This window comes from Zingiber officinale, chromosome 1B (genome assembly GCF_018446385.1).
Source record: "Zingiber officinale cultivar Zhangliang chromosome 1B, Zo_v1.1, whole genome shotgun sequence".
NCBI lineage: Eukaryota > Viridiplantae > Streptophyta > Magnoliopsida > Zingiberales > Zingiberaceae > Zingiber > Zingiber officinale.
In genome coordinates this window covers 79,463,860-79,475,328 of record NC_055986.1, presented here as the reverse complement: position 1 = coordinate 79,475,328, position 11,469 = coordinate 79,463,860, and the positions used below count along the sequence as shown (strand labels likewise).

The window sequence follows — 11,469 nt, the reverse complement described above, 5'->3', positions numbered from 1 at the left end:
GGATTCATGATGGTTGGACATGTGGCAAAAGGCGAATATGCTCGTCCCCAGCACCCCTGCCAACCCGTTCCAGGGTCAACATGGAGGAGGTAAATTATAGACGGCTATTAGCCTTTGAAATAGTGAACTTATCATTTGTTGCAAAATTCATGTCCATATGAGCATGTAATTCTCAGCTTTTATAATACAGCTTGAATATACAAATAATTCGAGTTGAAATTTGGTTTTGACAAAAGGTTAAGTGAATTTTAACTTGGATCAAATTTTAGATTAACAATTCAACAGTATCAAGCTTAAAATTGCACTTATAGCAATATATCTATCATCCAATGCATTTACAACACCAACATGGAAACTATATGTTAAAGTCTATCCTCTCCTTTATTGAACACATATACATATATCACACAGCTACGTCCACATGCTGCATGTGTTTCTGAATACTCGTCTGCTAAATTCATTTCTCTCTTAGTAAACACCACTTTGGTACTCAGCTTCACAGAACTCTCCTCCAAGGTCATCACATGCCTCCCCAGGAAACACACTTACAACACAAACACACACATTCAGAAGACTTTTAACTGAAGAATGAGATGCATAATTAAGAGGCTAAGAAGATCTTACGTTTTCGAGTCGTTGTACTCGAGATAGTCTCGCTCGATCTCCTCCGATGCAACAGAAGAGCCAGCGGTGTTCTTGTCTGATGCTGCAAGTTTCGCCTCAGGGAACATCTTCGTGTCGCATGCCTCGCCCCCGAGTATGTCACAGGCCTCCATAGGGAACACTCTGCATTAATTTGAACTACCATGATATTAATATCAGAGGTGTGAAAGATCTATCTATGTGTGTGTAGCTGAAGTGGTTTGATAGAAGCTTACGAAACGGTGGAGCTATAGTCGAACGTGGATTTTTCCGCGGCCGTGGACCTGATAATGAAGGCTCTGTGTGGCTTGGCTGAGCTTGGCACCAGTGATTTGGTGCTCCTGATGGTCAGAATTGAGGGGGTGAAACACACTGCTGCTGCTGCTGCCTGCATTTTGGGAGGTTTGTAGTTTTGCCTTCTTGATTGATGAGCGAACTTGGTGCCTATTTGTAGGCGAGGATGATCAATGGATGTGGATAAGATTGTTGGATATTTCATTGGTGATATTGTTTTATTATTTTTCTATTTTACATACTTTGTTATAAAACTTTCCTGTCTCGTGCTGGAGATATTTTTCTTTCGGATTCTCGTTGAAGTATTTGGATCTTTCTGTAGATATTTTTATTATGAGACGAGGACTTGGCTGAATATTACCCACGCAAAGAACTACAAATAGGGATTAGTAAAACTCCCATTAAATTGAATAAATCGATTAAATTGAATAAATTTAAAATTTTAGTTTGATTATTTTAAAAAAAAAATTTTAAAAAAATATTTATATCAATTATTTCAGTTTAATTTAAATTTTAAAATTTCTTATTTAATGAAATTGAATAAATCGAATAAATTAAAATAAAAGAATTAATCAGTAAATTTTTAAATAAGTGAAGTTATAAATTTTTAACTAATCAACAAAATTTTCATGATATTTAAAATTAATTAATTCGATTAATTCAGTATAATCAAATTAATCAATATTTATTGGTTCGATTTGTTCTATTTTTATTAAAAAAAATTTGACTGGTTTAATTAATTAAAAAATAATAATTTATTTGATTTTAATTAATCCAGTTCAATTTAATTTGATTAAATTTTAATCGAATAATTAATTCTAGCTACAAAGAAAAATTAGGAGGTATCATTTTCAGAACTAGCCGAGATGTTAAAATCTTCAACAAATTATTATTATTATTAAATATAAAATATAGAGTTTTTAAATTAATGTTTAAAAGAGTCAATTTATTTTTTTAAATACATTTATTTAATTTTATTAGAAAAAATAGGTCACATGAATAATGTATTTAGTGGCGGATTTAAAATTTCATCACGATCGAATTAAATTTCGTCATTAAATTTAACTACAAAATTAAAATTCCATCACTAAAATTTAAGATGAAATTTAAGATGAAATTTAACTTGATCTTTAAATTTAGCAACATAATTACAATTCTATACAAATTTAACAAATTAAATTTCTATCATTAAATTAGCTATAGATTTAAAATGTCATTTTTAATTTAGTATCAAAATTAAATTTCATTACTAATTTCATTATGAATTTTATTAGATATACTTTAATATTAAAAAACCCCTATATATAATTATAATATAAATATAGTCAATATCAATATCAATCATCAATCTCTACATTAATTACTTAGGGAGCAAGTCATCTCCTAAATCCAATAGTAACCCGATCCATTATAAATAAGTTTGATTCAAAATTAAACCATCTTAGTTCATGACTAAACTAAACCCTTTTGATTTATCATTAAACTATCTTAGTTCATAACTAACCAGACTTTCTTGATTTATCATTAAATCATCTTGGCTCATAATTAAATCAAACCCTTTTAGTTTATTATTAAACCATATTGACTCCATCTCACCTACAATAGGCATGTCCCACCATTGCTCTGATCCAATAAATATCTTCCATATTTACTCCCCATCTTGTTCTACCAGACTTAATCTCTCTCAATCTGAGAATCTAATTCTCAAACTTATTTTAAGTCTTTCGGATATACTCGTAGTTACGTAGTACTTGTAACCCAATAGGTTTCTGGTTTATATTGGATGTCCATAATTAACCATTAATTATGGATCGATCATGAGTGACACCTAATAGTACAACCTGATCCCCAATTAACCAAAAAATCATAGTTGATTCTAAAATCACTTTTGAACCCTTCAACAACTATAAGTATTCGTGCATCTACTTATCTCACTCATTTTATACCCACTTGGTTTAGGACATGATCTATGTGTCTGTTCCTACTAGGCTAACTATGTCACACCTACCTTAAGTAGTAGTTTATTGGCTTGTGAATTCAAATTACTCAAACACGTGTCTAAAAAGATCACCCTCTTGAGTGTAATATTTTGGCCAAAGATTTACAATTAATAATCCTGACAAGAGGTCATAGGATATACATCTCCTTATAAAAGGAGTGGTGAATCTTCTATGGGCTATTCAAATACCTTCGGACATATCAACTTATACCCAATCATCCTGGAGCCACATTCGAGGAGATGCTTGCTTAATATGTCAAAGTATAAGCTTTCATGACTAAGATGACTTGAATACCTCAAGTTAAAAGAAACTTACACTTGAGCTATAATGAGATCTTTATATACATGTATAGATGTCACACCCCAGGTAGTCCCTGCTAGAAGAAATTTCGACAGCATCTCCTCTGTACAGGTGACAATCTGAAACTTTCTACAATGCCCTCAGGGCCACATATACATCGGCCAACACAGCCGGAACAATAACAATAAAAATAAAAGTACAATAAGCAAGCATCCACGCAGTTTAATAGAAACAACTAAACTAAAGCAAAGATAAGGAAATTATCGCAAAATTCCTACTCAACTACACCTATAAAACACAAATCACCAGCATACATCCAAATGAAAATCCATCGATAATAAGGAAATGTACAAGATCCAAATACCAGAAGACACAAGTCTGAAACATAGTCCAACATAATAAGAAAAACCAAAATGTGCGAACTCGTCGCGACGCGCAGTTGTGGGGGACTAGCGACTGGAACCTCCTGAACACCTCAACCTGAAAATAGTAATAACGAGGTGTGAGTCCAACACTCAGCGGATACCTAGTTGACATGCATAGTAAATAATAACCAACAGTAATAAATATGCGTACAGTCTCCTGGATAGAAAACGCAAAACTGTAAGGTAAGGAGAAGCTGTACTAACCGAAACCTGAGTATAGGGATATCAAAGCAGTCAGACCTAGAATATCATAAATCCTGTATGCATGTCAAATAATGCATCCACCAAAAATGCAACATATAAAGTGCAGCAAACACAAGGCCGTCAGACCCAGAGTATCATAAATCCTATATACATGTCAAATAATGCATCCACAAAAAATATAGCATATAAAGTGCAGCAAACACAAGCAATAAATGCAAATAATGCATATGATGCCAACGACATGTCCTGGTCACCCCTGACGCCAGTCAGCCATCTCACACACGATGGTGAGACCGAGTGGGTAGGGGGGCTGTAACAACCGTGCACTCTGTCATCACTGCTCCTGAGCCACCGAGTGGACAGGATGCTATCGGAGTACACCTATCCTCCTACCCTAAATCATAAGTGGGGGAGCGCAATGCTCTCATCTCCCTAAGCCAGTCCAGAGGAGGGATCCCTGTTGACTACCACGCTGCGTCACACTACCCATGAGCGGACCAACGGAGCCAAACAGAGCAACCTGCTGCACACACCCTGCCTGAATAAAAACCACTAACCCATGAGTGGTTGTGTATGCAGACCCATGTAACTGACAATGCGCTCAACAATAATGGAGCCGACTATCGCACAGCATGCAATCATGCGAGATGGTGCATACACTAAGTATAGAAATATCCTGATCCTATCTACCTCCATACAAACATGTACCATATACGTGGATCAAATAATATAATCTAGGTACACATGTCAGGTATGGTATCTAACTAGTCCAGTATATCATAAAGCATGACATGTCACTACCTCCATAACATAAATAATAAACAGGGCATGAATGCTAAACAAGTAACAAACAAATCATGCTCGGAAACAAATAGTGACATGCAGATGCAGATATAAACATAATTATTGCTACTTGCTAAAATATACTAAACATATCAACAAGACATATCAAAATAGATGGGCCAAGGTACCCCGCCTCCAATAGAAAGGTCCAATCCAAAATAGATCCAAAGTCAAGACGCCCGTCTCGAATCAGAGTCCTGCATCAAATAATATATATATATTTTATTTAGCTAAATCCAAAAGAATAGCTAAATAAAATCCCTAATACCAAGTTAGGGAAAAACCCTAATCACAACACAACTAATTACAATCCTCAAATCAAGCCTACACATGATCTACCACATGTTCCAACCATACTAATCATGAAATCCTCCAAATTCAATATGATCTACAACCAAGATCAATTACCTACATTCAACTAATCAATCACACTTAACCTGATTCATCTAGAACATGTATCAATTACTCCTACGCATACCTCAATCAAGCTATTGGAAAGCAAGGTGATTGGTGGCGCTGCCACTGGAACCAAGGGTGGAGATACAACGAATGTCCAACTAGAGAAGTCAACTAATAAATAAATCTCTAATCCCTAATCAATACATATACTATACCTCAAGCTCAGCAAAAACGTTTACTGTCAGAAGGAGGTCCTGTCAAATCCAAGGTGAGCTGCTGGGTCAAAGAGCAACCCACAGCACACAATCTTGCTAAAATCTTTTCCTCACAGCCGTGATCACTGATCCACTTCCAAGAGATGATTGCTGCCAAGAAAGAGCAACTGCCGGTGACCAAGAAAGCCCTACAATCTAGATCTACCAAAACCCTACACCTGCTGGACCAGATCAGAAGGGGAAAATCAAGAGTTCAACCAAGCATTGCAAGTACAACCAACTCACCTTGTCAGCTCGGAACTAGGGCATGTCTCAAGAACAGGGGAGAGACAGTGAGTAGAGAGGGAGATCCAATTTCTCACCCTCAGAGCCCTAACTGTCCCGTTCACGCCGGCGGTCGAAGGGTCTGGCCTCGGTTGCTGGCTCGAGGTGAAAGATTGGCCGACTCTTGCTCAAGTGCCGGCGAGGAGGGAAGGGAGGGAGTCGCGGGTCGGTCGGGGCTAGGGCTCACGGACAGCGGCAACCGGCGCTGCTTAGCGAGAGTGGGGTTTGCGTCAATGGCGTCGACAGACGCTAGGGTGTGCGCACAACCCATACTAGGGCAGAGGGAGAGGAAGGTGATCGGGTTCGGCCACGAAGAGGAGAGACCCTTGGACGAGGGGTCGCAGTTGCGGCTTCGGCGCATCCGTTGGGGAAGAGACGGCGTCGGGTGAGGGAGAGAAAATGGCGATCGGGAGGATTAGGGCACGGGTTTGGCGATGAAGAGAAGGAAAAGAAAAGGGAAAAATAAAACTTTTCCTCGCTTAAATGGAGTAGCCTAAATAGGCTTTCCCGGGGTCCAATATTTATCCCCATAACTTAAGTCATACGGGCTCCGAAAAATTCCCTTATAGTGATTCACCCTTTTTCGGTATTTTACATTCTCCCCCACTAATAAAAATTTGGTCCTCAAATTTTCATTATCTACTATTAGCAAGTATTAGCAACAGATAGATAGTATAAATGCTGAACAGTAAATAACTCACATACCTCAAGTGAAAAGATGGGGGTATCGAACTCGAATCGTATCCCCGAGCTCCCAGGTAGCCTCATCGTCTGAATGATATTGCCATCAAACTTTAACTAGCCGGATAATCTTGTTCTGCAACTGACGCTCCTTCTGGTCCAGTATCTGTACCGAAACCTCCTCGTAGGTAACGTCTGGCTGTATAGGAACTGAGATATCTGTCAGCACATGTGTCGGATCAGATATATATCTCCTCAGCATAGATACGTGGAATACGTCGTGGACGCCTGCCAGGAACAGTGGTAGTGTCAGACGATAAGCTAATGCTCCAATCCTCTCCAGGATCTGGAAAGGGCCAATGTACCTCGGAGCTAGCTTACCTCTGAGGTCAAATCTCTTCACCCCTTTCATGGGTGAAACTCGCAGAAATACATGGTCGCCAGTAGAGAACTCCAGGGGTCTCCATCTCTGATCAGCATAACTCTTCTGGCGGTCCTGCGCCTCTGACATCCTCCGTCTGATAGTACGGACCAACTCTGTCTCATGCTGAGCTTTATGAGGCCCTAGCAACTGGGCCTCCCCAACCTCATCCGAGAAGGTGGGTGTCCGACAAGGTCTACCATACAACACTTCAAATGGTGCCATCTGGATAGCTGAATGAAAGTTGTTGTTGTAGGTGAACTTTACCAATGGCAAATGGTCCTCCCAACTGCCTCCAAAATCCAATACACAAGACCTCAGCAAGTCCTCTAGAGTCTGAATGATCCGCTCTAACCGTCCATCTGTCTGCAGATGGAAAGATGTACTAAAACGGAGCTGAGTGCCCAAGGCCTGCTGCAGACTCTGCCAGAACCTGGACGTGAACCGTGGGTCTCTATCCAAAATAATACTCAAAGGAATACCATGTAATTTGATAATCTCTTGGCAATACAGATCTGCCAATTGATCCAGGGAACCAGTCTTCCGGATCGCTAAGAAGTGCGTGGATTTGGTTAATCGATCAATGATTACCCAAATCGCGTCATGACCTTGTCGTGTCCTAGGAAAAACCCACCACAAAATCCATTGTAATGTGTTCCCATTTCTACTCAGGAATAGGAATCCGTTAAAGTAATCTGGCAGATCTCTGGTGCTCTGCCTTCACCTGCTGACAGAAAAGACATCTAACTACGAATTTCGCGATGTCTTTCTTCATGTCGTTCAACCGATAGGAACACCTCAAATCTTGATACATGCGGGTCCCGTCTGGGTGGATAGCAAATCGAGAGCGATAAGCCTCCTGAAGTAGCTCCTGTAAGACCGGGTGAGACTGAGGTATGAATTATCTGCCTCGGAAATATATAATACCCTCCTCATCTCGTGTGAACTCGGTCTGCTGCCCGGAAGCTATCTGGCTGCCAATGAATTGAAAATGCTGATCACTGGCCTGGGCCTCTCGGATCCTAGTCCTGATCGACAACTGAGCAACCATGGTAACCAGAATACCCTGCTTTGTCCATCCCTACTCCTGAAGGCCCAACTCGGAGAAGCCCTAAATCAAGTCCGTGACTGAAGCTTAGTGGCAAGCCAAAGTCCATCTGAACTTCCTGTTGAGTGCATCGGCAATCACATTAGCCTTCCCTGGGTGATAGCTAATGGTACAGTCATAATTCTTCAGGAACTCCATCCATCTCCTTTGTCGGAGATTGAGTTCTTTCTGGGTGAAAATATATTTGAGACTCTTATGATCCGTAAGAATGTCAAAGGTAATGCCGTGCAAATGATGCCGCCAAATCTTCAAAGCAAAGATGATGACGGCTAGCTCCAGATCATCTACAAGGTAGTTCTTCTCATGCTCTTTTAACTGCCGAGAAGCATAGGTGACTACCCTGCTGTGTGGCATCAAAACAACGCCCAAACCCTGTAGAGATGTGTCGGTGTAGAGCACGAATCCGTCCTCTCCAGCGGGCAAAACCAAAACTGGTGCCGACACTAATCTCTGCTTCAGCTCCTGAAAGCTGGTCTCACAGTCTTCTGTCCATGTGAACTTCAAATATAGATGTTTCCGTCCAAACATCTCTAGAAGTATGTGAAGGGGGTGTATGTGATTCTCCTCGGATCAGAATAGATTACAACATTGTCAATAAAGACAATGGAAACCGATCCAAACAACCTAGGAATACCGAAATCATCGAGTCCATGAAAACATCTAGGGCTTTGTAAGCCTAAATGGTAAAACCTAGAACTCATAATGGTCGTACAACAGGTATACTCAACTATAAGATTCTCGACAACAAGTCTGAAATATGATCACTAGCTACAAATCACCAAACAAATAGATCATTGAATGTGAGAGCAATGCTCCATCACAAAAAATACTACATATGTGGGAGCAACGCTCTACCACCATCAATAAAATGGAAGCAACGCTCCTCTACAAGCAATCTACAATATGTGGGAGCAACGCTCCACCACAACAATCCAAACATGTGGGAGCAACACTCCACCACAAACAATCCATAATATGTGGTAGTAATGCTCCACCACAACAATCCATAACATGTGGGTGCAACATTCCACCACAAACAATCCATAATATGTGGAAGCAATGCTCCACCACAACAATCCATAAATACCGCTAGAGCATTGGTAAGCCCAAATGACATTACCAAAAACTCATAATGGTCGGAATGTGACCACCCTCGTCTGGCAATCAACAGTGGCATGATATGCTGACAAATAATTCATGCCAAGAATAATATCAAAGTCGACCATTTCCAGTACTAAAAGATCTACTGTAAGTATCATGTTGCCAAAGTCTAACGGGCAACCTCTGACCTCCTGAGTGACGTCCAATGAATCACCGGACGGTAGGGAGACAGTCAGTTGCTACGGTCTAAGAGTAGGTAGTCTACCTATGTCCTTCATAAAGGCACGGGAAATAAAAGAATGTGAGCTACCAGTTGTTGGGGATCGGACGACCGGCTTGAAGGGGGGTTGGATAGACGGCGCCCCCAAATACTCGCTTCTTTCTACAACGTTAGTGCGCAAGCGAAAATGCAAACAAAACAAGTAGAAAGCTAAATACTAAAGGAAAGAATTCAAACCAAGCTACACGATCATTTACGTGGTTCGGAGATAAAGCTCCTACTCCACGGCGTGTCCGTAAGGTGGACGATCCCGATCCTTCGGTGGATTACTCCCCGGAAAACTTCCGGCTAGCTCAAACCTCCTTGTGGGTGGAGAAACCTCACCACAACCCTCACAAGAGCTCTTTTGACGCTAGGGCACAAGTAGACTACTAATAGAGATTAACCACCTCTATTTCGTCAACTCAAACCAAGCTCCCAAGCTTTGGTTTTATAGGCCACGGGTTGGAAAACCCCGCCTACCAGTCGACTGCTAAAACATGCAGTCGACTGCCCTCTGTGGAAATTCGACCGTTACATCCCAACGGCTCGATTCCAGTCGACTGCTCGACTGCACCAGTCGACTGCTAAAACATGCAGTCGACTGCTACAGTACTGCTACAGTAGCGCTACAGTAGCGCTACAATACTGCTACAGTAAAACCCTAAAAACTAATATTTTACTCCGAGTACAATCTCTCGTGCACTCGTACCCTCACCCTTATGACTCACTTGATGCTTCCTTTGCAGCTTTGACCTTTTACCTTCAAGCCTACTTCCTTTGGCTCTCGTCCCTCGGATGCATTCAAGCCCGCGGCTCGTCCCCAATGCCATCCTTCGCGTATGCCTCGAAGTCGCTTCCCTCGGCCCTTGTCCTCGCTGCCTTGTCCACGGTCCCTCGGATGCTCCATCCTTCACCGGACCCGAAGCCATCAACCTGAGTCATATGTGTATCCTGCAAACCTGCACAACTCAAATACACATATCAAATACAAGGGTGAACCTAACTTAAACCCTTTGCCCAAACACCAAAACACATGGTCGCACGGACCATTGGGATTGCTCCAACAATCTCCCCCTTTTTGGTGTTTGGCAATACGTTTAAGTTAGGGAAAACATATAGCAAATAAACATGCTAAAACAAATGGACTTACGTTGCCAAGGCTACACACTTGGACTTACACCGCCGAATGGACTTACGTTGCCAAGGCTACACACTTGGACTTACACTGCCGAATGGACTTACGTTGCCAAGGCTACACACTTGGCAACCGCCGAATGGACTTACGATGCCAAGGCTACACACTTGGACTTACAACGCCAAATGGACTTACGTTGCCAAGGCTACACACTTGGCAACCGCCGTAACAATGCACAGGGCTTTTTAAGAACCTATCCCAAGGCTCCCCCTACACCTAAGCTCCCATTGAGATAGGATTTTCCACATAGGGCTTTTTAAGGACCTATCCCAAGGCTCCCCCTTTACCTAAGCTCTCCATTGAGCTAGGATTTTTACAACGGGCTTTTTAAGAACCTATCCCAAGGCTCCCCCTACACAAAGGCACTTTCAGGTTTTCCCAACTAAACCTTACTTCTCCCCCTTTGCCTAACATCCAAAAAGTCCTCCAACAATATCCCAATTGTTGAAAACTTGTCATTCCAATTGACCCTAAACTCATGTATTAATCCCCCATGGATTTCATACACCTGTATGAGTTGACTTGGTCAAAATTCAATGCTGAAAACAATTTCAGACTGGTATCAGTCGATTGCAAGAACTCGACTGGTCGCTACTGGTCGAGCGAACAGAATGCTTCTGTTTCCAGCCAGTCGACTGCAACTTTTAGCAGTCGACTGGTGCAGTCGACTGCTAAAAGTTGCAGTCGACTGGCACAGTTTTTCAGCCTTTTTCAGCATTTCTGACCCAATTTCAGAAATGCACCAATAATTCCACAGACCTCCAAAAATCCCCAAATTTTGTGGAGAGGTCTGTTTTACCCATGTCTACTTGGGAAAAATATATATAAAAATATATCTATCACCAATCCCAAGATTGACACAAAACACAAAACTAGCTAAAAAGTTCAATTGAACCTTGACCTAAAGTCCTAGTTTTGGCTTCCTCTTGATGTATTTGCCCATACCAACCCACAATGCATCCCTAGCATTGGTTTATATGGCATCTATACTTCCAAAACCAATTATCATGCAATATGACCCCAATTGTCATATTTCTTGCATGAAACATAAACCA

At 41.1% G+C, this 11,469-nt stretch overlaps 1 protein-coding gene across 1 annotated transcript; it reads right to left on the bottom strand.

The window, feature by feature from the left end:
• Window positions 1–290: 290 nt before the first annotated feature.
• Window positions 291–1,080, bottom strand: LOC121968248 (light-regulated protein, chloroplastic-like). The gene is made up of 3 exons (XM_042518707.1): window positions 879–1,080; window positions 625–786; window positions 291–544 (listed from the first exon to the last, which is right to left on the bottom strand). The coding sequence occupies exons 1-3, from the start codon at window positions 1,034–1,036 to the stop codon at window positions 469–471; spliced, it is 396 nt and encodes a 131-aa protein (XP_042374641.1). The 5' UTR covers window positions 1,037–1,080; the 3' UTR covers window positions 291–468.
• Window positions 1,081–11,469: the final 10,389 nt, after the last annotated feature.

Coding starts and splice junctions, on each gene's coding strand:
- LOC121968248 (XM_042518707.1), bottom strand. CDS start 1,036: ATGCAGGCAGCAGCAGCAGCAGTGTGTTTCACCCCCTCAATTCTGACC. Junction 787..878: donor GACTATAGCTCCACCGTTTC/GTAAGCTTCTAT, acceptor AAATTAATGCAG/AGTGTTCCCTATGGAGGCCT. Junction 545..624: donor GAGTACAACGACTCGAAAAC/GTAAGATCTTCT, acceptor TTGTGTTGTAAG/TGTGTTTCCTGGGGAGGCAT.